At 39.6% G+C, this 26820-nt stretch overlaps 1 protein-coding gene across 1 annotated transcript in view; it reads left to right on the top strand.

The window, feature by feature from the left end:
• Nucleotides 1-26820, top strand: part of SPHKAP (SPHK1 interactor, AKAP domain containing) — a 186441-nt gene that overhangs the window by 35547 nt on the left and 124074 nt on the right. The window contains exon 2 of the mRNA XM_065928912.1: nt 11095-11246. Within this exon, the coding sequence (XP_065784984.1) occupies nt 11095-11246 (152 nt within the window). The remainder of the gene's footprint in view (nt 1-11094; nt 11247-26820) is intronic.

Consider the following 26820-nt stretch of genomic DNA (forward strand, 5'->3'; position numbering starts at 1 on the left):
AATGGAAAATAGCATGATGTAGAGATAAGAAAAGCAGAGCAAATCACAGAGCAGTTATTTACCAGGGATATAAACTTGGATTATGTTAACCTCCAACTCCTGATCTATAAAAGGGGTATAATTAAAAGACAGTGTAAAATAGTCCATATACATTAAGCATCTGCTATGCATTAGATGACAGCAATATGTTTAGAAGCAACATAGAGAAGATTGTATAACAGAACGAAGCTCTTGCCCAGGTGGTTTGGTGGAAGAACAGAAATTAGTTGGGAATGGAGGTGGATACTATACCATATATTACTAATGTATCTGAACTAAAATCTAGATGCAGCAGAATGCAGTGACGACATACGTGATGTGTTTTGACCATCCAAACAAATATCACCTGAACCTTTTTTAAGAAATAAAGAACTTTGGGATAAGTATGTCAATAGTAATCATCTAATGGCCTTCATATATAAGTGCATATTCATGCAACTCTAACTTAGCAGTGATAGGTACCTTTTGTCTGACATTAAAATAATATTTTTCATACACCATTTGTAGAACATATGTTTTCAAAAGTTTCCCATAGCCCTTGTTAACAAAAAGGGAGAAAAAGCTAAACTGTATTGTTCTTTGGCTTGATCCTCTTTTCTGAACAAGGAGTTATATTTTCAAGGTTAAATCTTGGGGTGTTGGTGAATGCTGAGATTGTGAAACTGAGTTTTAAGGTAAAAAAAATAAACCCCTATGTTAGTGATGAAATTCCTGAGGCCATTACTTGCTGTCATCTATTTACTCAGAGATAGTATATGAATTTTCAAAGCACAGCATCTGACACACAGACTACCATTCAATAAATGCTTTTATATTATGTATATAATCATCAATACCGTCTGTTCTACAGTACAGTCCTTGTATTATAGTAAGCAGCTTATTGTTTACCTTTTCTATTATAATATAGTTATTGTGCATAATATCTACTTATGATGGGCTATCAGACATTTCATTGGAAATTTCTGAATTGGAAATTTCATTGGAAATTTCACTGGAAATGTCTGATAGATTTAAGGGTTGCCTGAATGAAAAAGTCTTCATTGATCAGTGTTCAATATAATTTAATACTGAAAGTAAACAAAAAAAAGACCAGCCACTGGTGTTTACAAGTTATAGCCTACATGAGGTAATAATTCTATAATGTGTATTTTTTAAATAATCAATGTTGAATTAGAGTATAGCTGATTTGTGCTTATGCTCAGTCATGTCCGACTCTTTCAGCTCAGATGGTAAAGAATCTGCTTACAATGAAGGAGACCCGGGTTCGATCCCTGGTTTGGGAAGTTCCCCTGGAGAGCGGAATGGCAACCCACCCCAGCATTCTTGCCTGGAGAATCCCATGGACAGAGGAGCCTGGCAGACTACAGTCCGTGGAATTACAGAGAGTCAGACACGACTGAGCAACTAACAATCCCCATTTGTGCTTGTGCTCGGTCATGTCCGACTCTGAGACCCCATGGACTGTAGTCTGCCAGGCTCCTCTGTCCGTGGAATTTTCCAGGCAAGAATGCTGGAATGGGTTGCCATTTCCTCCTCCAGGGAGTCTTCCTGACCCAGAGATCAAACCCACGTCTCCTATGCCTCCTGCATTGGCAGGTGGATTCTTTACCCCTGAGCCACTTGGGAAATCAGGCCTTAGGGTTTCATTAGCAGCATTGACAGTGTCACAAAGCCGAGATTTCTGATCCATGAACAGTGTAATGAACTTGACTAAAGCTTGACCAAGGAGGGAGTATTTGTCAATAGATTGGTAAGAAGATCAAGAAATGTACACATCATGTGATTATTAAAGAACAAAGCAAAAAGCATTCACCCATTTCTTCCACCAACCTGTCCCTTTTTTTATAGATGCAGATGATATATATAGATAAATACACATATATACATGTATGTTTTTGATTCCACATATAAGAGAGATTGTACAAATAGTATTTTTCTTTCTTTGTCTGACTTATTTCACTTAGCATAATGCCCTCAAGGTCCATCCATGTCATTCGCAAATGCCAAGATTTCATTTGTTTTTATGGCTGATTAATATTCCAGTTCCTGTGTGCATGTGTGTGTGCATGCTTGTGTGTTTGTTCATCCATCCATTGATGGAGGAACTTAGGATGTGTTGGCTATTGTAAATAATGCTGCAATGAACATGGGGTGCATATATCTTTTCAAATGAGTGCTTTTGTTCTGTTTTGGAAAAATGCCCAAAGGTGGAACTGCAGGATCATATGGTAGTTTTATTTTTAATTTTTTGAGGAAATCACATACTGTTTTCCACAAGTGACTGCATCAGTTTACATCTCACCAACAGTGTACAGGTGTTCCTTTTTCTCCATGTCCTCTCCAATACTTGGTATTTTGTCTGTTAGTCATTCTAACAGGTATGAAGTGATATCTCTGTTATTTAGATTTGCATGTCCTTGGTGATTAATGATGTAGTGCATCTTTTCATTGGCCATCTGTATTCTGATCTTCTGCTTACTTTTTAAACTGAGCTGTTCAGTTTCTTGCAATTGAACTTGATGAGTTCTTTGAATATTTTGGATATTAGCCCCTTATTGAATATATGATTTGCAAATATTTTCTCCCTTCCAGTAGGTTGCATTTTCATTCTGTTGATGGTTTCCTTTGCTGTGCAGAATCTTTTTATTTTTGCTTTTTTGCTTTCATTTTTGGTGTCAGATTTTAAAAAATCATCTATGAGCTTAGTGCCTTTATTTTCTTCTAGGAGTGTTATGATTTCAGATCTTATTTTCAAGTCTTTACTCTATTTCAAGTTAATTTATGTGTATGATATAAAGTAGTGGGGGGGCTTCCCTCCTAGCTCAGCTGGTGAAGAATCTGCCTGCAATGCAGGAGACCTGGTTTGATTCCTGGGTCTGGAAGATCCCCTGGTGAAGGGATAGGCAACCCACTCCGATATTCATGGGCTTCCCTGATGGCCCAGCTGGTAAAGAATCCACCTGCAATGCAGAAGGCCTGGGTTTGATACCTGGGTTGGGAAGATCCCCTGGAGGAGGGCATGGCAACCCACTCCAGTATTCTTGTCTGGAGAATCCCCATGGACAGAGGAGCCTGTGAGCTACAGCCCATGGGATCTCAAAGAGTTAGGCATGACTGAGAGGCTAAGCACAGCACAGCATAAGGTAGGGGTCCAGTTTCATACTTTTTCATACTTTTCATGTGGCTGTTCCATTTTTCAAGACCATTTACTGAAGAGACTGCCTTTTCTACATTGTATAGTCTTGGCTCCTTTGTCATAAATTCATTGACCCTATATGAGTACATTTATTTCTGTTGCTGTATTCGGTTCCAGTAATCTCTGTTTTTTATGCTAAGATCACACTGTTTTATAGGTTTGTAATATAGTTTGAAATCAGTGAGTATGATGCCTCTAGCTTTGTTCTTTCTCAAGATTGCTTTGGGTTTTCAGTTTTCCATATCAGTTTTAGAAAGACTGACCCAAACCCCTTTTCTTCATCTAACAAATTAGTCCCTTTAGATAAGGGTAAAATAAGGACATTCACTTTAGCAAACTTTCATTTTGAACCACACAAATGTGTATTTTAAAATCCTCTAAATTCTAGGCTGTGGCATGTTGTTAAACTGGTTTTAACAAGGGGCACTTGATTCCTTGCTCCAAGTCCCTTCTGATAGATAGGAGCTTTTATTTTTCGTCTGGTGTTGAGATTAAAGGACTTAGTAGAAGGCCCAAGAATAGATACCCCTAATAGGATTGAGACAATCAAACCAATTACCATATTTTACTAAGATCATACTTTATGTGGGGGAGAAACTAAGAATAAACCTTAGCTCTTAGAATCTTCAAATTGTCTAACTTTCACTGTGTTTACTTGACTTCAGCAACAGCAGCAGCAGGATCCCTTTTTTGTTAGAATTATCCTGGGAAATTCTTTAAATTATCTTTTCAGATGTGGCTTATCTCACCATCTGTCACCACTGCAGGGAATTTAGCATTGAATTCAAACACTCTCCAGTGCCTAATCTTTTGAGGTCAACCAAGATACTCAGAAAGATAAGGAAAGACAACATTGATAAATACTAATTGAGCGTCCATCACTGCCTAGTGCTGCCCTAGGTGGTAAGGGATCCCTAAGAGTGAAAGTACTATTTATAGCCTAAACAGGGAGACAGACAAACATTATGCAATTATATATCATTTTGACAAGTGCTGTCATAGGACAACCGCTATTGGAACTCACAAGGAGAGTATCTATCTCATTTCTTGGGTTGAGTTGAGATTTGGAAGATGAGGGTGGAGGAAAGGTGAAGGTGTGTGTGTGTGTGTGTGTGTGTGTGTGTGTGTGTGTATGCATGTGCATGCATTGGCCATTGGAGGTTGGAGAGGATCAGTCACCTTAGCAGAGAGGGGGAAAGAAAGAGATGCAAGAGGTGATTTATAAATGGAGACTCAAAGGATAGAGTAGAAATTATCCTGGAGGAAGCAGGGGGGCGGGTTGGGGTGGGGGTGGGTACAGGAAGGGTGTTTTTTTTTAAATGGGGAATAGTTGCTTTACACTCTTGTGTAAGTTTCTGCTGTACAATGAAATGCAGCATTTATATGTGCACATATATCCCAGTGAAAAAGCAGACTTAAGACTAAATATTAAAAAAAAACTAAGATCATAGCATCTGCCCCCAATACTACATGGCAAATAGAAGGGGAAAAGGTGGAAGTAGTGACAGATTTCCTCTTCTTGGGCTCCAAAATGACTCTGGACGGTGACTGCAGCCATGAAATTAGAAGACGATTGCTTCTTGGCAGGAAAGCGATGACAAACCTAGACAGTGCAATGTGTTGAAAAGCAGAGACATTACTCTGCCAACAAAGGTCCAGATAGTCAAGAATATGGTCTTCCCAGTGGTCATATACAGTTGTGAGAGCTGGACCATGAAAAAGGCAGAACACCAAGTAATTGATGCCTTCGAGTTGTGGTGCTGGAGAAGACCCTGAAAGCCCCTTGGATGACAAGGAGATCAAACTGGTCAAGTTTAAGGGAGATCAACCCTGATATTCACTAGAAGAACTGATACGAAAGCTCCAGTATTTTGGTCATCTGATGCGAACAGATGACTTATTGGAAAAGTCCCTGATGCTGGGAAAGATTGAGGGCAGAGGAGAAGAGGGCATCAGAGAATGAGATGACTGGACAGCATCACCGATGCAATGAACATGAACTTGGGCAAACTCTGGGAGATAGTGAGGGACAGGGAGGCCTTGCGTGCTGCAGTTCTTGGAGTTGCAGAGAGTCAGACACGATTGGGTGACCTAACAACAACAGTCCCCTCCCTGTTGGACCTCCCTCCCACCCCACCTCCATCCCATCCATCTAGGTCATCACAGAGCACCAAACTGAGCTCCATGCGCTATCCAGCAGCTTCCCACAGGCTATCACTTTCACATATGGCAGTGCATATATGTGAATCCCAATCTCCCAGTTCACTCATACCTGCTACCCCATCTCCGTGTGTCTGTTCCCTGTGTCTGCAAATACATTCCTATTCCTGCCCTGAAGATAGGTTCGTCTGTACGTTTCTAAAAGAAGTAATATCATGTGCAAAGGCTCAAGGGCAAAAAGAATACATATTTAACTTAAGACCTTAGATAAATGCTTCTCAAGCTTTAATGAGAATGTGAATCCCATGAGTTTAGTGTCAAAATGCAGATCTCATCCAGTAGCTCTAGGGCAGGTCATGAGATCCTGGGTATCAACAAGCTTCCAAGAGTGCTGCTGGTACATAGACTGAACTTCAAATAGCAACATAAAAATCACTCAATTTCCAGTAGTGGGTCACTTCATTCTCTGGTGAAATCACTGAATATTCCTTAAGCTATTTTCACTACTAATGGTTGACCTACTTATTCACATTGCATGAATCATTGATTGCAGTGTGGTGGCAACTCAGGATCTCACTGATATACGACATTGTTCTACAAAGGTGTCTACTTCTCCTCCTATAATACTTTTAAAGTCACTACTTTAAATTCTGCCTTGGTGCCTTCCTTCCTACCTTGATCTTCCTCCTCACTGAAATGCATTTAGCATTTTCAGTGTGAAACCAGACGGAAAGGATGTGCTTAATAAATACTGTCGGCACTTGTCAAAATCAAACAAAAATGTCCCAGGAAGTATTTACATCCTTCCCCATTAAGAGCAAGTTATAAGTCTGTGCTATATCTTGACAGCAGTTCTTTTAATGTCAATTTGTGCTCATTTTTAATAAATGCATGAGTTCCATGTTCTTGCCAGCGCTGTCTCATCCTGTAGCAGCAAATGTTCTGCTTCTAGAGAGAAAACATTTTTGCAGATACTCTGAAAATTCCATCTCCTTCCCAAAGGCATGGAAATAGATTGAGCTGGGTTGTAGTCCCCTACTGGAAACTTACATTCATGTCACGTGATTTAAAAGATGTGCCTCTCTAGATATATTTTAGATATAGGCATTATTAAATTGATTCATAATGTGTTTCGGGAGAGCAGAGATGCTTTGAGGACACATTTTTTATTTTGTTAATGCTATACTTGTTAATGCCTTAAAACAAATGGAGTGAGCCCTGCAGGCAAGCAACACTCTCAAATCCCCTTCTTCACCTTCATTTCTGACTAGGATCTCAATCTCACTATCATCTTAAAGGCAGATTTTCATACCAGGATACATGTGGGTCAGTCAGTTCAGTTAAGTCGCTCAGTCATGTCCGACTCTTTGCGACCCCATGGACTGCAACACACCAGGCCTCCCTGTCCATCACCAACTCCCAGAGCTTGCTCAACTCATGTCCATCGGGTTGGTGATGCCATCCAACCATCTCATCTTCTGTCGTCCCCTTCTCCTCCTGCCTTCAATCTTTCCCAATATCAGGGTCTTTTCCAGTGAGTCAGCTCTTCGCATGAGGTGGCCAAAGTATTGGAGCTCCAGCTTCAACATCAGTCCTTTCAAGAATGTTCAGGACTGATCTCTTTTAAGATGGACTGGTTGGATCTCCTTGCAGTCCAGGGGACTCTCAAGAGTCTTCCCTAACAACACAGTTCAAAAGCATCAGTTCGGCACTCAGCTTTCTTTATAGTCCAGCTCTCACATCCATACATTAGTACTGAAGAAAACATAGCTTTGACTAAACAGACCTTTGTTGGTTGAGTAATGTCTCTGCTTTTTAACATGCTGTCTAGGTTGGTCATAGCTTTTCTTCCAAGGAGCAGAAATGTCCAGTTCTAATTGTTGGTCCACTTAGAGGTCTATACCATTTCTGTCCTTTATTGTGCCCATTTTTATATGAAATGTTCTCTTGGTATCTCTAATTTTCTTGAAGAGAGCTCTAGTCTTTCCCATTCTATTGTTTTCTTCTTTCTTTGCACTGATCACTGAGGAACGCTTTCTTATCTCTCCTTGCTTTTCTTTGAAACTCTGCATTCAAATGGGTATATCTTTCCTTTTCTCCTTTGCCTTTAGTTTCTCTTCTTTTCTCAGTTATTTGTAAGGCCTCCTCAGACAACCATTTTGCTTTTGCATTTCTTTTCTTGGGGATGGTCTTTATCACTGCCTCCTGTACAATGTCATGAACTTCTGTCCAAAGTTCTCAGGCACTCTGTCTATCAGATCTAATCGTTTGAATCTATTTGTCACTTCCACTGTATAATCGTAGGAAACAGTGGAAACAGTAAGAGACTTTATTTTGGGGGACTCCAAAATCACTGCAGATGGTGACTGCAGCCGTGAAATTAAAAGATGCTTGCTCCTCAGAAGAAAAGCTATGACCAACCTAGACAGCGTATTAAAAAGCAGAGACATTACTTTGCCAACAAAGGTCTGTCTAGTTAAAGCTATGGTTTTTCCAGTAGTGAGAGGATGTGAGAGTTGGACTATAAAGAATGCTGAGTGCCGAAGAATTGATGCTTTTGAACTGTGGTGTTGGAGAAGACTCTTGAGAGTCCCTTGGACTGCAAGGAGATCCAACCAGTCAATCCTAAAGGAAATCAGTCCTGAATATTCATTGGAAGGACTGATGTTGAAGCTGGAACTCCAATATTTTGGCCACTTGATTCGAAGAACTGACTCATTGGAAAAGACCCTGATGCTGGGAAAGATTGAAGGTGAGAGGAGAAGGGGACGACAGAGGATGACATGGTTGGATGGCATCACTGACTCAAAGGACATGAGTTGAGCAAGCTCTGGGAGATGGCGATGGACAGGGAGGCCTGATGTGCTGTGATCGATGGGGTCACAAAGTGTTGGACATGACTGAGCAGAATTGAACTGAACTGTATAATCATAAGGAATTTAATTTAGGTCATAGGTGAATGGGGTCTAGTGGTTTTTGCTACTTTCTTCAATTTAAGTCTGAATTTTGCAATAAGGAGTTCATGGTCTGAGCCACAGTCAGCTCCCAGTCTTGTTTTTGCTGACTGTATAGAGCTTCTCCATCTATGGCTACAAAGAATATAATCAGTTTGATTTCGGTATTGACCATCTGGTGATCTGGTGACTTGGCATTTCTTTTTTCTCCTAGACTAACTCAGCAGTTAAATTTTTATGTGTATAATAATCACTATAGTACTGTGGCTACTCTCCCTGGTGTCTCCGATGGTAAGGAATCTGCCTGCAGTGGGGGGAGACCCAGGTTCAATCCCTGGGTAGGGAAGATCCCCTGGAGAAAAGAATGGGTATCCACTCCAGTATTCTTGCTTGGAGAATTCCATGGACAGAGGAATTCATGGCAGGCTACAGTCCATAGGGTCCCAAAGAGTCAGACACGGCTGAGCAACGGGGCTACTTGTACAATGTGCTTTACAGGAAAACAAGGAGCTTCCATGGATGATCTTTTACTCTGGCCTAGGTTCCCTCCAGTTTTCCCTAAGTTAGATGTGATCCACCTTTACAGAGATACTGATTGCTGAAGCTCTGGTTCTACTCTGTTTTAATCAGGTTTGTGTCCATCTCGTTTCTCAGCCTTCCTACCTACCGCTCTCAGGATCACTAACCCTGCAGCGAGACATGGGGAATGTCCCAACACTGGACTTAAATCCTTTGGTGGCCCAGATGGAAGTGATCCTTCAGTTCACCAGAGATGCCTAAAGGACATAGCAGAAACAGGGCAGGCAGCCATGTAGACTCTTCAGCCTATCTCCCTGAACTCCTGCACATAGAGCTCTGACTAGCTCCTAGTAAGAATAATAACACAATTTCTTTTGAGTCATGGGCCAAGTTGTTACAGACCATAGTTACCTTGGTCGGTGATCCTGTCTTCCATGTGTAAATGATTTAGAATCTCACAATGCTAATCTGTTTGGTATAAAAGTCAAACTCTCCTGTGGCCGAGAAAGCGTTCAGAAGGCCTAGAGCTGAGTTTGAGGGAGAATCACTTACTGACAGTAAGTAGCGTATAGGCCCTACATTGCAAGAAGCCTGTAAAAACAGGGCTGAAAGCTCAGACCCTCAATGGTATTTTGAAAGTGAGGTCCAGAGCTAGCAGGGACCATAGACTTCACTCCAAGCATTTCATTCATAAACAAAAAAGAGACAGGCCTTGAAAAGCTAGGCAGTGTCTTGGCTAAGGCGTTAGAACCAGGATCTAGAGTCAGTTCCCTTCTCCCTCTGTTTCCTGATCCCTCCCCCTCCTTCTTCCTTTTTCTTTTCTTCCTCCATCCCTTCCTTCCTTTCTTCCTTTCATCCTTCCTTTCCTAATCTCTCCCTAGTTTATCAAAAATAATATGGATGCTGCCGTTTCATTCTATTCCTCAAGGTGGCAGTTACTCAGAAAACAATACATAAAGTTTAAAATAAAACAGATTTTACTTGAATTATTTTATAAAATTTTTACCCAAATTTCTGATCTGTTACAGAGCACCATCTGCAGTCATGTAAAAAAAAAAGAATGTTATTCATAGTAGTTATTAACAAAAATACAAATGGACTACATGCATGCAATATTTGACTTATGGCTAATCACAGTGCACTGAAAATTGACTAATTCAGAACCTCAAGCATGAGGCTCATAGGTTATTTAGAAACACAGTGTTTATTTAACGGATTTTCTGTTTGGTGCTTCTTAATCTGAAGAAAAAAATTCTATATGTTGGGCTGATAATTACATAAAGAGTCATTAGACAATATTTCAAAAAATATGTTTTAATGAATGTTCTATGTCACATATTCTATGTGGTCAACAACCACAAAAATAAAATATGTAGACTTGAGATATCAGTATACTTTTTAAAAATCTAGATTTGCATATTTTCAGAAGAAAATTATTCAGCCTAATTTAAATATACAAGGAGCCCTCTGAATCTTAATATTTCTCAGCTCAGCTCAGTAAATCACTTAGTCATGCCTGACTCTTTGCAATCCCATGGCCTATACAGTCCATGGAATTCTCCAGGTCAGAATACTGGAGTGGGTAGCTGTTACCTTCAATATTCTAAAACTATTTTCTAAAAATAATTTTGATTTTTATCATGTCTTGAGCCTGTATAAGCAATTTCAGATCTTTTAAAATATTTATATACCCCTGTATATAGTCAAGCCCACCAAGATTTGACAGGAATAGGGGAAGAGGATATAAGTCTAGAATTTTGGAAACAAGAAAGCTAAGATACTGTCTCCAGTCACAGGGATGATAAAGAGATGACCTGTGTTTCCTAAAGCTCATATTCTTTTCATGGTACCACACTGCTTCCCAATTAAAATTGTTTTCCTCTCATTTGAAAAAATAATATGAGTATTTTTTATGTATTCATTGTGTCTGAGTAGAAATAATGTGACAATGGAAAGAATATTACTTGGGTTTTAAAACTGCTTGCTTAAGAAAATGTGTCAACTCTGCTAGAAATCATGCAGATGTGTCCATCCACAGACCTTGGAAGGCAATGGGTCACAATTTTATATTCAGAATGGAATAGGTCATAGTCGTCCCAACCAAATAGAAAAGTGAAACCAGCAAGGAAACAAACATCAATGTCAGCAGGTTTGCAGTGTCCAGCGCAATCTGAAAAGATGATTTTGCATAAAGCACATTGTGCTTCTTTCTTTCCAAATATGCAGATGACTCACAGAATGTGTTCTCTTTTGTGTTTTGGGGAACAAACAGCAGCTTGGAGTCACCCCTGATGTACGAGGTTCCGGAAACGCAGCAGGGCAGCGCCAGCGCCAGCTTGGGAAGTAGCCTGGGCGGCTCCATCACTGCGTGTAAGAAGGTAACGCTGCCTCTAACACCGCTCTCTCTGAACTGATTGAGCTGATTGAACACTGGTTTGAGTTTTCAAGCACTTCTTCTAAGGCAGAAACAGCAGTAAAACCACACAACAAAATCACGCACAGTTTGCTCATGGGGATAACCCCCTGATGACATTAAACATGTAATTCATGGAAATGATCAGAAAACTAAAGCATTTCAGAAAGGTCTGATTTAAAAGTTCTAAGCCTCCAGTCATACACCACACCTCCGACCTTTTCTAGTAGCTCTTCCTAATCTTAAGCATGGATAAGGACTTCTTGGATCTCCTTACAGAAGAATCTTTACAGGTTTTGAATGATTCAACTTATTATAGTAAGCTCCTAAGTCTATATCTAAGAAAAATACAGTCATGGCTATTTTCCTTTAGCTGTTTTCTTAAAGGGAAGGGTATGCTTGGTTATTTTATTAGGAACAGAATTGCATTTACTAGAGTATAGATTTTAGAACTGATAAACAAATCTTGCTTTCAGACACTTGCAGAAAGTTGACATTTGAACAACATAAAGTCATCTAACTTAACTGTCCCATTTTTCAAGCCAGCCCAATTTCAGGCCCAGAAATTTAAAGCCAAGTGCTTACTTACCTATTTAATGCATTTGTCATTATTTGATGCTGCATTCCAGAGGAAAGTGTACTTCTTTTCTTGAAAACAGAAAAATCATACTGGATTATTTCATTTATCGTTAAAAAAAAAGTTCAATTATAAAGAATGCTTATAGTTATACATTAAGACAAATCATTTTACTGATCATGTTTTATATGTATATTTAATTATGATAACATAATGTACATTATATATGCATATATATTTCAATCTATTGATTACTGTTCTGAGTGAATCAGCAGTATTCTCTGTGATTTTGTATAGTTTTTTTTTTCTTATTCTTTTCTTTTTTTTCCATTTATTTTTATTAGTCGGAGGCTAATTACTTTACAATATTGTAGTGGTTTTTGCCATACATTGACATGAATCAGCCATGGAGTTACATGTATTTCCCATCCCAATCCCCTCCTCCCACCTCCCTCCCCACCCCGTCACTCTGGGTCTTCCCAGTGCACCAGCCCCAAGCACTTGTCTCATACATCCAACCTGGACTGGTGATCTGTTTCACCCTTGATAATATACATGTTTCGATGCTGTTCTCTCAAAACATCCCACCCTCGCCTTCTCCCACAGAGTCTAAAAGTCTGTTCTGTACATCTGTGTCTGTTTTTCTGTTTTGCATATAAGGTTATCGTTACCATCTTTCTAAATTCCATATATACGCATTAGTATACTGTATTGGTCTTTATCTTTCTGGCTTACTTCACTCTGTATAATGGGCTCCAGTTTCATTCATCTCATTAGAACTGATTCAAGTGAATTCTTTTTAATGGCTGAGTAATATTCCATGGTGTATATGTACCACAGCTTCCTTATCCATTCGTCTGCTGGATTTTGTATAGTTTTCAAGTACCAAAGAAAACAAATATCTTCAATAGAGAACATACATTGATTACAAAAAAAAACTAGCATTAAACATAATCTTAAAAAAATACTTCATGCATATATTCATAACTAAATATGAAAATAAATGCACCTGATTAATTAAGATACACATGTTACATAATCCTATTTTCTCTCCTCTTATAAAAGTCTTGAAGAGGATTCAAAACTATAAATTCCAGATTTTAATGCGGAAAACTGAGGCCCTGTAACGCAAACTGGTTTTGAGTTTTTTGTGAAAGAACCAAAGCTGCAGGTTTCAAGCCCTAAATATGGTCTATTCAACTCTGTAACTCTAAATTATAAAGTCATCACCAGCTGCTATATCTTTCATAAGGCTAAATTATTTTTAATTTATTCTAATTTTTGAATAACTCTATTTCTATTGGTTAGAATTCCAGTGGCATTTAAAAGAAGGATTGAAGCCAGACTGCCTGAATTTGACACCCAGTTCTATGATTACTAGTTGTGTGATTTTGAGCAAATTACCTCTTCATGCCTCCATTTGCTCATCTGAAAAAATATATCATTACCCATTTCACAGGGTTGAGATGCAGGTTCTTCAATGAGTGTATCAATAGGAAATGCTTAGAACAGCACCTGGGATACTACATATATTCAACAATAAAGATTACCTGTAACTAATATTAGTCTAAAGAATGGTTTTATCAACTGGTAAACAGTGTCAGAAAAATTCAATATTAGCACTACCATGCTAAGAGAGTCAGTACTTTATGATCTGTTATTTCAATTATGCTTATTTCCTTAGAAAATAGTCATATTCATTTTTTAAAAAATCATGTCTAGAAGCTAATGAATTAATAATAAAGCCTTTGGGACTGAATAGCTTCTAGAAAAAGTAAAACAAATTCAATGATCTATTCTAAATTATCTATTATATATGCATATATATATATGATTTTAAAATCTTGAATATAATTCTCATTCCACAATTATTTCTAGAACAACTGTTATTAGGTTTAACCATATAAAATTCACTTTTTTATTGATCATATATCAAAAATGATCACATATGGGTAATTTCATACAATCCAACCTAAATGCATTTAAAATGTTGTTAGCTCCTAAGGAAAGATAGGGGCTTCTCTGGTGGCTCAAATGGTAAAGAATCTGCCTGCAATGCAGGAGATCTGGGTTCAGTCCCTGGGTTGGGAAGATCCCCTGGAGAAGGGAATGGCAACCCACGCCAGTATTCTTTCCTGGAGAATCCCATGGACAGAGGATCCTGGCAGGCTACAGTCCATAGGGTCACAAAGAGTGGGACAGGACTGAGTGAATAACACATGCATGCATGCACGTGCACACACACACACACACACACACACACACACACACAGAAAGATACAAGGATAGGTCACAAATGACCCCCACTCTAAAATAATTTACAGTCTGGTTTGGGAGATTCTACTGGTTTCTGATGTGAAAAGTCAAACAGTAAATAATAAGTTGAATGATATAACTCTGCAGTGACATATCAAGATAGTATAAGTCAGGTGACAAATGAGCATTATGGGTATTTATAGCTGAGAACACAGAAAGACACTGAATTTGTAATGGACAACAACCTTCAAAAAGAGAAGTGGATGTTAATTTAGACTTTGAAGTGTGATTAAGATTTGAATAAGTGAAGAGATTATCCAACTAAATTTAGGAAGGAGAAGCCAAATTAATGTGGGAGAAGCCAACACTTTTGTGTATGGCAATGTTTTTCTAATATTCACGGTACATTCCTTTCGTTCTTAAGCTAACCTAAACATTGCATTTTAAGACAATTTAGTAGCCTTATATGGCATAGGCATATAAGTCCACCATGTGGACTCTAATTGTTTATCTTGCCTTCCAAAAAGTAACTCACCAGTATTTCTTCTTCTTTGTATCAAGATCATGGCCTCACAATAAAAGACATGAATATTGAAACTTAATTCCTTTATTTTATGTTTATATGTTACTGCAAGTTGATTTAAGTGATCATGATTATTTTTTCATTGCATTAATCACAGGTCACAGGATTGGGGAAGTAAGGATCTGTATGTTCACAATTGCACATATATGTTCTGTACAATAATTACAAAAAGAGTCAGGACAGTTCTGTCTTAGAAACAGCAAGACTGTCCAGGTAAATCTCTACTCTTCACAATGAATCAGCCTTCAGTAAGAGTAACATGGGTAACTGAAATCTATTGGTAATTCCCCAAACTCATTTTATGTAATAGCTTCATCTTCTTCTCCATCAAACCTTCTTATCAGAACTGACATATTGTTGAATTAACCGGTAGAAGAAATAAAACAAGGGTCCAAAAGATAATGCATTCGTTGGATAATCAGCCTCTGAAAAATTGCAAATTGACCAAATGTATTCCATATGCTGTACGCTTGACAGTGAGTCTCTAAGATTTTTGGAATCCTTTCCAGGTGCAGTTGCTTTAGTTTCTTGTTGTTAAGGAAATATGTCACTGGTCGCCATAGCTGTGAAAAGGCCATACCATTAGGAAAAAGAATTTAGTGGTCTTATTTAAAGGACCACTTCTTATTTAACTCCTTAATATATGTGTTTATTTGACAGGGACTGTCTTTCCCCAGAGCTAAGATTACCGTACCATGCAATCACAGCTAACATATACTGTCCTGGCATTTTGATAGAATCACCTTTTGCTCTCAAAAATTCCCTGGTATGCACAGTGTCATATGATTATCCCAGCTCTAGCTTCAGAATTATCCTTTCTCTTCTTTCTCCCCTTCCTCTAAGAGTTATGAAAGTTATCAGATAAACTCACACTGCGGTGTTAGTAACTACACATCTTAATGTTGTTGTAACAAATAAATTCTGTTTTTACTTAACTACTGCTACTGCTGAACTAGTATGATTATCACCTCCCTCAACTGACATTGGCAACTGAGTCTATAGAGCCTGGACATGATTTCAGAATTCTATTCCTAACAAAGCATCAATCTATCCAAGTTGCGATTTAAGCTAACTTTGATGTCACCCTAATTTAATGAGCACCAAGACCCATCTAATTCTGTTTCACTGACTATGCTAAAGCCTTTGACTGTGTGGATCACAATAGACTGTGAAAAATTCTTAAAGAGATGGGAATACTAGGCCATCTTTCCCCCTTCCTGAGAAATCTCTGTGCAGGTCAAGAAGCAACAGTTAGAACTGAACATGGAACAACAGATTGGTTCCAAATTGGGAAAGGAGTACATCAAGCCTGTATATTGTCACCCTGCTTATTTAACTTACATGCAGAGTGCATCATGCAAAATACTGGGCTGGATGTAGCAAAAGCTGGAATCAAGACCTCCAGGAGAAATTTCAACAACCTCAGATATCCAGATGATACCATTCTAATGGCAGAAAGTGAAGAGGAACTAGAGAGCCTCTTGATGAAGGTGAAAGAGAAGAGTGAAAAAGTTGGCTTAAAGCTCAACATTGAAAAAACGAAGATCACGGCTTCTGGTCCCATACTTCATGGCAAATAGATGGGGAAACAATGGAAACAGTGACAGACTTTTTTTTTTTTTTTTTTGGTCTCCAAAATCACTGCAGATGGTGATTGCAGCCATGAAATTAAAAGATGCTTGCTCCTTGGAAGAAAAGCTATGACAAATCTAGACAGTGTATTAAAAAGCAGAGACATTACTTTTCCCACAAAGGCCCATCTAGTCAAAACTATGGTTTTTCCAGTAGTCATGTATGGATGTGAGAGTTGAACTATAAAGAAAGCTGAGCACCGAAGAATTGATGCTTTTGAACTGTTTTGTTGGAAATGACTCTTAAGAGTCCTCTGGACTATAAGGAGATCAAACCAATCAATCCTAAAGGAAATCAACCCTGACTGTTCACTGGAAGTTCTAGTACTGAAGCTGAAGCTCCAACACTTTGGCCACCTGATGTGAAGAGCCGACGCATTAGAAAAGACCCTGAGGTGAAAAAACATTGAAGACAGGAGGAGAAGGGGACATCAGAGGATGAGATGGTTGGATGACATCATGGACTCAATGAACATGAGTTTGAGCAAGCTCCAGGAGATGATGAAGGACAGAGAAGCCTGGTGTGCTACAACCCATTGGGTCGAAAAGAGTCAGACATGAATGAGTGACTGAACACCACCAGACCCAGGGGAAGTTTTAATGTATGCAGTGTTGTTGTTGTTCAGTTGCTAAGTGTGTCCAACTCTTTGTGATCCCATGGACTGCAGCACACCAGGCTTCCCTGTCCTTCACTGTCTCTGGAAGTTTGCTCAGACTCATGTCTATTAAGTTGGTGATGGCATCCAACCATCTCATCCTCTGTTGCCCACTTCTCCTGCCCTCAATCTTTCCCAGCATCTGGGTCTTTTCCAGTGAGTCAGCTCTTTCCATCCGGTGGCCAAAGTATTGCAGCTTCAACTTCAGCATCAGTTCTTCCAATGGATATTCAAGGTTGGTTTCCTTTAGGATTGGTATGCAATATAATGCACTTAAATGATGAAATTCTAAGTACTGCCTGGGGGGGGGGGGGAATGAGAGAAAGAAAGAAAGCTGCTGGTGAAGAGGGGACACTGGAGCCCTCCATGGTGTCTCTTAAAATTGTTTCTCACCTGGACAGTCCCTGATGTTACCTTCCCTTAAGGGATAATTCCTCCTTACAAGACAAATACAACCACCTTTGTTAAATTGAATCATATGGATTTTCCTTTAAATAAGCTATTATAAATATTATCCTTTTTTATCTATTAAACACTAAGTAAAATGTCCTTAATTTTCTCTTTATAATAAATCAAAATCTGTTATCTAAAGGGCGGCAGTAAAGAGCTGTGTAGCAAAGCTGAACTTGGAATCCAAAGTCCTGAGTCAAATTTCAGGTGTTCTCCTTTTACTGTGTGATCTTAGACCAGTGATATAACTTCTCTGACTCAAATGTCTTAAGGGCTGGGAAGCCTTATAAAAATGTCATACCAACCCTTAAGACATCTGAGTCAGTTAAGTTATATCATGAGTCTAAGAGTTTGGGCTTCCCTTGTAGCTCAACTGGTAAAGAATCTGCCTGCAATGCGGGAGACCTGAGTTCTCTATCCCTGGGTTGGGAAGATCCCCTGGAGAAGGGAAAGGCTACCCACTCCAGTATTCTGGCCTGGAGAATTCCATGGACTTTATAGTCCATGGGGTCGCAAAGAGTCGGAGATGACAGAGCAGCATCCACTTCCACTTCACTTTCCCTGGTTGCTCAGTGGTAAAGATTCCACCTGCCAGTGCAGGAGACAAGGGTCTGATTCCTGGGTTAAGTAGATCCTCTGGAGGTAGGAAATGGCAACTCACTCCAGTATTCTTACCTGGAAAATCCCATGGACAGAGGATCCTGACAGGCTACACACAGTTCATGGGGTTGCAAAGAGCTGGACATGACCTAGTGACTAAACAACAGCAACGTGACATTTATGTGCCAAAAACTTTGTGTAAGTCTTCAGTACATAGTTCATGCTTAATAAAAATTAATTTCTTTTTTAACCAAAAAATAAATAATCTTTTGTTGCTGTTGTTTAGTTGCTAAGTCATGTCTGACTCTTTTTGGACCCCATGGACTGTAGCCCACCAGGCTTCACTTTCCATGGGATTTCCCAAGCAAAAATACTGGTGTGTGTTGCCATTTCTTCGAGGGATATTCCTTACCCAGGGATCGAACCCACATTTCCTGCATTAGCAGGTAGACTCTTTACCGTTGAGCCCACCAAAGAAGCCCACAAGGTAGAATTTGTTTAAGTACAATTGACAAACTAATCTGGATGCAGTGTGCCTTCATTGTGCTGACTATCTGTTGGACTCTTCTCTAGTTTTAAAGCATTATGAAAGTGAAGTTAAAGTGTAGTCCCTCAGTCGTGTCTGACTCTTTATGACCCCATGGACTGTGGCCTGCCAGGCTCCTTTGTCCATGGAATTCTCCAGGCAAGAATACTGGAGTGGGTAGCCATTCCTTTCTCCAGGGGATCTTCCCAACCCAGGCATCAAACCAGAGTCTCCTGCATTGCAGTTGGATTTTTTACCATCTGAGCCACCAGGAAAACCCCTGGAAAGCATTATAGCCTATGTCATATGTCCACAATAGCAGGACATTTTCAATTCATGCTTTACATCACGGACTGAAGATTTGCTACTCAGGACATAGTAGAACCAAATGTATGAAAAGAATTTTGGAGAAAAATCCACACCTCAAATATCCTTCTCTTTTTATGTCATGTTAATTCAATCTACCCTAGAGTTGGACTTGTTAAAGGCATCAGACTGAAAACACTTCAGGTTCCCAGAGGCAAGATTTGATCTTAATATGACATCTGATCATCTCTTTGAAGCTTCAAAAGCATGCTTTGGCTTGACTGACCTCTTTTAAACTGACTGAAATTTGCTGTCAACAGTGGCACAGATAACAACTGAGGAAGAACAGAATGGAGGTCCCTTGATGATTTACCCTGCTCTGTAATATACATTTCCTCTCAGCCCATATCTTTTTGATGACATTAACAAAACAATTCAATTAATATGTTCATGCACGAGCATACAAATTGAAAGACTTTTTCAGAATCCTATCCTTGTCTCTAAAGATGTTTTTATTGATCAGAATTGCATTGCTCTTGGCCAAAAGCCCCAGTAGTAACTCCAGGAAGTACATGATGGAAAATAGCTGTAATAGTCTGTCTTTGTAGAAGCTGTTTCCTTAAAGGAAGGAAGGGCTTTTAAAATATATATAACTAAGTAAATAAAATTTAAAACAAGGCCAGAATAACTGGGCCATAATCACCTTTCTGTTGAAGGCTTTCCCTCTGGGATGTAACCCACTCACAGATCTATAAACACTCTTCTGATCAAGCAACCTGTTAGCGATGTTCAGGTGCATCTTCTGATAGCAGAGAATGGCCTCTTCAAATTTTGTCAAACAGTGAGGTGTCTTGTTTCATCGCCCTTCTACAGGAATAATCAGAGGCATTGAAGAAACAGGGAGATTTTTAAGAAATAGATGTCTTCCTAAAAGTGGTATTTGAAGATGGTTGGTCTAGTAGTTCTAAAGGCAATACCTTAGAGAAAAATGAGAGTGAAATCTAGGATGCCAGAAGAAGCGTGGCTTATATGGATGGGAAAGCAGGGAGAAGAGACGCAGACACTGTGTACAGAAAGCGGAAGGAAGGAAAAGCAGGCTCTGGGATGAGACACATGAGAGGTCAAGGTTGATAGGCTTCCACGACATTGAGAGTTGAACAGAACCATGAACTCTGTCGGAGCCAAGACATTCATGAGTGGTGAGTCACTGAGGTCATTGGGAAGAGGAGCTAGGAGACAAGGTATTGGGTTCACAGGTTCAGATTTAGCCCAGTTGCATCTGAAGAGCCAGCCACACAATTCCCTCTGGGGGTCATTTCACTGACTGCCTAAGGAAATATCCATCTGTCCTGAGCCACTCTAACGTCTAAAAGGCTTCAAGGTTGCTCTGAGGCCAGAGCACAGATAATGAGGTTCTGGTAGGGACTCATTTCCTCTGCCTTCAGCAAAAGCAAATTGAAATGATAATTCATCTTCTCTTGCGTTTAAAGCAGCCTGATCTACTCTGAACTAGAGAGGTGTGCCACATGGTGAGTTTATTCTTTGACAAACGTCCGTTCAGTAATCTTAGGTGGGAAACTGTTTAAAACTATCAATTATGGCTCACTTTGCAATCTAAGTGCGATTCAGCTTCTTATTCCAAAAGTCAGGACTTCTATTCAGGATTCCACACCCTCTCCTTCCTGCCAACAACTGCTATATAGAGTGTTTGAGACTCCAATATGCTAGTCTTTTTCTCTTCTCTGCAGTTCAATTCCTTGAGCATCCTCTCCACTATGTGTGAAGAACTCCTAGAAGGATTTTGCAGTGCCTTTTCTTTCTTTTTTTTCAATCAAAAAGTAGGGCTCTGGAAACTCAAAATATCTTAGAACATTTTGTGGAATGGAAGGTGACGTTGCGCTGTTGAAACCAGGCAAGTGATCTTTTTTTCTCTGAATTATTTTAATTGCCCCAAACCTTTATTTTAGCCATTCAAAATCTCTATTCAAAAATGGAAGAGGTCTTTATTTTTTAAATATCTAATATGACATTAAGAACTCTCTTTTTTTCCCTTCAGACATTTAAAATATCTTAGCATCCCTGCTCCCCATCACTAGCCTTTTGCTTTTTCTCACTTTCCCCTTAGTCCTGCATCTAAGCATCCCTCTCGACTTTGTAGCCTGGAGTAAACATTCTGCTCCCCACCAGTCCTAAGAAGATTCACTTTCCCTGTATCCTGCTAGGCTTGCCTTTCTGATAAAAGTGCTCACTTTTCAGTTCTGCCAGTGGCAGAGTGGGAAGGAAGAATATGACTCAGATAAACTTGAACAGTCCTCCTTAAGGGCCTTTTGGTTCATGAATCCCTGAGACTGAGTCTCTGCTGTGTGTACCTGCATTTACTAGGCTTTTATCTGTGTCTAGAGAAGGACACCCATCTTGAAAGGGCTCTTCCTCTCAAGGATGAAGAGCATCCAAGAAGCAGGTGTGTCCCTTAGCAAAGTATGTGTCCCTCTGCGTACATCTTAGAAGGTAGTTGTTCCCAGCAGCATCTTGCAAAGAAGAGAAGAGTCAAGACGAGAATTGCCACTTTCTTATAATTGCCAAAGGCCATATGCACATACCAATACTCAAGTGCTGCGTGGCCAAACCTGCTGTCCCTTTGATGAGTAGCAAATTTGCACCATGTACACTTTGCACAAAAATCATCCAAAGTCAGTGGCAGACCTAGATGTACATTATGAGATTCCCTGGTGACTCAGATGGTAAAGAATCTGCCTGCAATGCGGGAGACCTGGGTTTGATCCCTGGCTTGGGAAGATTCCCTGGAGGAGGGCATGATAACCCCATCCAGTATTCTTGCCTGGAGAATCCCCAGGGACAGAGGAGCCTGGTGGGCTACTGTTCCTGGGGTTGCAAATCAGACATGATTGGAGCTACTCAGCACGCAGCGCACATAGATGTACATTATAGATTTTCCTATAAGTGTTTCTTTTTCCTGTATTTTGCTTCTCCTAACATGAAAAATCCTATTTCCATCACAGGTCCTATCAGCATGACAGCATTACATGGCACCTAAACAAAAACTAAACAGCAGTTAATTGGCTATCTTCCATTTATGCCTAATTTGTTGCTATTTAAATCAGACCATTGATAAATTATGCTATAATTGCTTTCACTGAGTATATCTGCCTCTGTAACTCTTGCATTTTATGCTTGAGACTCAAACTTGGTTGTCATTTTCATGTGGAAAAAGCTCTGATCAGCTTTCAGAGCATTCTTCAGCGAGCTGACATCTGTGTGGTGTGGAGCAGTAAACAGCCTGACTTGATACTCCTAAATTGTCCTCTGTACTCCTATACTATTCTTGTGATTGCATGGAAATACAATGTAACTTCCAGGATCCAAGTAATTGTGTGGCTCAGAAAAACAGGAAGCTATTTAACACTGCCCACCTAGTTCATTTCTTGAGGCATTAGGATACACTCTGGGTCAAGATAATGTACAAAATCTCCAGATTACATAGATGGGAACATTAACTTCAAAGGAGAGAGCCCTCTTGTTCATGAAACATGCATTTTCTACTCAGAGAGATACTTGAACCTGTGACATTTGTTGAAAATACTTGTAAATCAGCATGTGGATGTTGCTGCTTAGTGGTTAAGCCGTGTCCCACTCTTTTGCAACCCCATGGCCTGTAGCCTGCCAGGCTCCTCTGTCCATAGGATTTCCCAGGCAAGAATATTGGAGTGCATTGCCATTTTCTTCTCCAGGGGATCTTTCTGACCCAGGAATCGAACCTACGTCTCCTACACTAGCAGGCAGATTCTTTATCACTGAGCCAGCAGGGAAGGCTGGTGTAAATCAGTGTATTTCATGTTTATCAGAGGCAAGCTTAGTTAGACCGGGTACATATTGCTAAAAGCATCCCATAGATAAGGACTCTCCTGCTATAAAAGTGCTGTTTATCTGGAGGTTAATATGTTTATAATGAAATATGAGAGTGTCACCTTCTTTCTTCTCTGGGAGTATTCCCTCCCATTATGCTCCATAGTCAAGAAAGAATTGCTGATCCACTGTCAACCATTTCCTTCCCAAACTTCCAAACCAACAATGCCTTTGATCTGGTACTATTGAGGTTCTTTCCTTCTTCAGTTCAGTTCAGTTCAGTTCAGTTCAGTGGCTCAGTCGTATCCAACTCTTCGCAACCCCATGAATCGCAGCACGCCAGGCCTCCCTATCCATCACCAACTCCCGGAGTTTACTCAAACTCATGACCATCGAGTCGGTGATGCCATCCAACCATCTCATCCTCTGTTGTCCCCTTCTCCTCCTGCCCCCAATCCCTCCCAGCATCAGGGTCTTTTCCAATGAGTCAACTCTTCGAATGAGGCGGCCAAAGTATTAGAGTTTCAACTTCAGCATCAGTCCTTCCAATGAACACCCAGGACTGATCTCCTTTAGATGGACTGGTTGGATCTCCTTGCAGTCCAAGGGACTCGCAAGAGTCTTCTCCAACACCACAGTTCAAAAGCATCAATTTTTCGACGCTCAGCTTTCTTCACAGTCCAACTCTCACATCCATACATGACCACTGGGAAAACCATAGCCTTAACCAAACAGACCTTTGTTGGCAAAGTAATGTCTGCTTTTTAATATGCTGTCTATGTTGGTCATAACTTTCCTTCCAAGGAGTAAGCATCTTTTAATTTCATGGCTGCAGTCACCATCTGTGGTGATTCTGGAGCCCAAGAAAATAAAGTCTGACACTGCTTCCACTGTTTCCCCATCTATTTCCATGAAGTGATGGAACCAGATGCCATGATCTTAGTTTTCTGAATGTTGAGCTTTAAGCCAACTTTTTCACTCTCCTCTTTCACTTTTATCAAGAGGCTTCTGAGTTCCTCTTCACTTTCTGCCATAAGGGTGGTGTCATCTGCATATCTGAGGTTATTGATACTTCTTAACAATGGAGAAATTGCTAGTTCCAAGGTCTTAACAGAACTCCATTATTTTCCAATACTTTTACAACAATCAGTTATAAGATTGCTACTTTGTGCTAGGTGTCAGCCTTGTCATGAAAGAATGTTTCACATCCAGCCAACATGATTATTCATACTTTGAAAACAGTTTCCCCTTTTTGTCAAAGGAAGCTAAATACACAAAATGGCAGGCAGTCAGCCAGAAGAATCATCATCAAAAGGAAATATGTTATCTTAATATTTCATTCAATCTTCTGAGAAACTGAGACTAAACCACTGAGTGTTCTGTGCTGCTTTTTTCCTACACACAGTCATTTTATTTCCAGTTTGTTTCTTTGTCTTTTCTTAGGAATTCAGTGTGCTTTCTAAAGCATAAGAGTTTCCCTGTGAGGTAATGAAAACATATTATCCCAGAATGGAAAATAAAAGATTACAGAGTTCTCAGAAAGTTCCCTGAGGCACAGATTAAATCAACATAAAATTAAGTGTGTAAAGTGACACAAAATCTTCTGACTTCTAGTTCAGTGTATCTGGTGGGAGTAGTTCTAAGCTATTATAAAAATTTAAGCAAACAATTAAGCGTTACTTGAGCCAGTGACTAAATATCCAAAAATTATAATTAAACATTTTTTAAATTAAAACTTAGAGTACTTCATGATGTTAAAGAATATCTGGCTCTCTTAGTCATGGAAGTGGAAGATAAAATGCCCTTTCTCATCCCTTTCCCAACCATTCACACTGCACCAGCCATGATGGATTCTCTGCTGCTCTTCAACATCAACAAACGCAGTTCTGCTTCGAGCCTCTGTTTTTACTGGTGATCTCTGCTGAGATGCTCTTCCTTCAGGTGGGTGTGTGGCTGGCCCTTCATTTCTTTCAGATCTCTGCTCAATGTCACTCTCACAGAGGCCAGAAAATATTTTCCCAAACAGTATCCCTTACATTTTCATTTCTTTCTCTGGCTTTATCATCACAGTGGTCACAGTAGTTTTCACAGAACATATATAAATATGGAAATTTTATTTGATTGTGGTGGGTCCTCCCTTGGCAGAATGAGAACAAAGCTCTCTGCTTTGTCATTATTTTTGTTTTGTCCACCCTCCGATTGCCTAGTAAATAAGCAACATCTTCTAAAAACAGTAGGTGTTCAACAAGCAGCCATTGAATGAATGAATGAGGAATGAAAACAACATGCATGGCTTATCCTTCTCTTGGAAATGATATCCCAAAGTTAGTATCAAATGTAGACTCTATTTAATGCTTTATGATTGATGAATATGGTTTGAACCAATATAGAATCTAAATTAAAATTTTTAACTTAAAAAAAGGAGAAAAATCTTTTAAAAATAAAAGTAAGCCATGATGAAATACCATGGTGCACCAAGTCGAATGACTCAAACTTGAAAATAAAAGCTGACAGTACCAGGTACTGACAAGGATGCAGAGCAACTTGACCTCTGATGATGGGAATGAAAATGGCAAATTCACTTTAGAAGACAGTTCATCAGTTTCCTACTGAGTTACACCACTACCTAGTAATCTCATTCTTGAGCAAAACAAAACTTAAATTCAGACAAAAACCTGTAAGCATATATTTATAGCAGCTCTATTCATATTTGGGCTTCCCTGGTAGCTTACCCCCAAATTGAAACTACTCAAATATTCTTAATTTGGTAAATGGATATTTTTGAAAATATGCATACATCCAAAAAATGGAATACTGCTGGCAATAAAAGAAAATTAATACCCACAACTATGTAGATAAATCTTAAACACATTACACTCAGTGGGGAAAAAAAAAAAGAAACAGGTCACAAAAAGGCAACAAACTACATTATTCCACACATACAACATTTTAGAAAAGGCAAATTTTAGAAATAGATATCAAATGAGACTGCCAGAGTTTGGGACTTGGGCGGCCTTTCGACTAAAAGGAGCAGACGTGAATTTTGGGGGTGATGAAGCTGAACAGTTGTTCTACATTTTGATTGAGATGGTGGTTATACAATGATGTGGTTTCTTCAAAACTCATAGAACTTTACACAGAAAGGTGCATTTTATAGGAATGTGTTATCTCTGTGAATAAAATGTCATCCACAGTAGAGAGACCACTGTTTATTGCAGAGCAAATATGAAATAGTATTTAGTGAGTAGCTGCCTTCATTCTTCCCTAACATCATTTTCATCAACTCTTTGGCATCTTTTTTTTTTTTTTTTGATTCACTGTGCAGCATGTGGGATCCTAGTCCCTGACCAGGGATCAAACCCTCACCCCCTACATTGGAAGGTGGAATCTTAACCACTGGACCGCCAGGGATGTCCCAACTCTTAGCATCTCACTATGCAAATTTAATTGACCTGCTCACATTACAATCTCTTTGTGTAAAGAAAATTTAATTGAGTTTCCTAGAAAAGGCCAGAACTGCAATAGGGGTCTGGAGAGTCTTCTCTGAGGAATACTCAGGACTCTCCTAATGGGCTTGTCTGGCTTCCGTTATCTTGTTTCTCCTCTTTCTTTTTCTTTCCTTATCTCCAGCACACATCCATGGAAACTGTACCACGTTTGAAAGGATGATTTTTCTTTAAGCAGTGTTTCCAAATCTTTTCCACATTATGACACGTATTTTTAAAATATTTATTTGGAACTCCAGTAAGCAGATGGTCAAGGGTGCTTGCCCTAGAATGGCCAACCAGGTGCTGTCCAGCCTCCAGACAGCTGAATGCATCAGTGTCTCAAAGTCCCAGCACTTCTCAGCTTCTCTGAGTCCACTTGTTTGGGGGTCGGGGGGAGAATAAATCTGCTGCTGAAGACTGGGCTCATTGTTCTGAAGATGCTATTCAATTAATGTGAAGCACAATTCCATCATTAATTGTGACACCTGTCGTTGCTATTGTTGTTTAGTCACTTAGTTGTGTCCAACTCTCTTGCAACCCCATGACTGTAGCCCACCAGGCTCCTCTGTCCATGGGATTTCCAGGCAAAAATACTGGAGTGG

This window comes from Muntiacus reevesi, chromosome 3 (genome assembly GCF_963930625.1).
Source record: "Muntiacus reevesi chromosome 3, mMunRee1.1, whole genome shotgun sequence".
Taxonomy (NCBI): domain Eukaryota; kingdom Metazoa; phylum Chordata; class Mammalia; order Artiodactyla; family Cervidae; genus Muntiacus; species Muntiacus reevesi.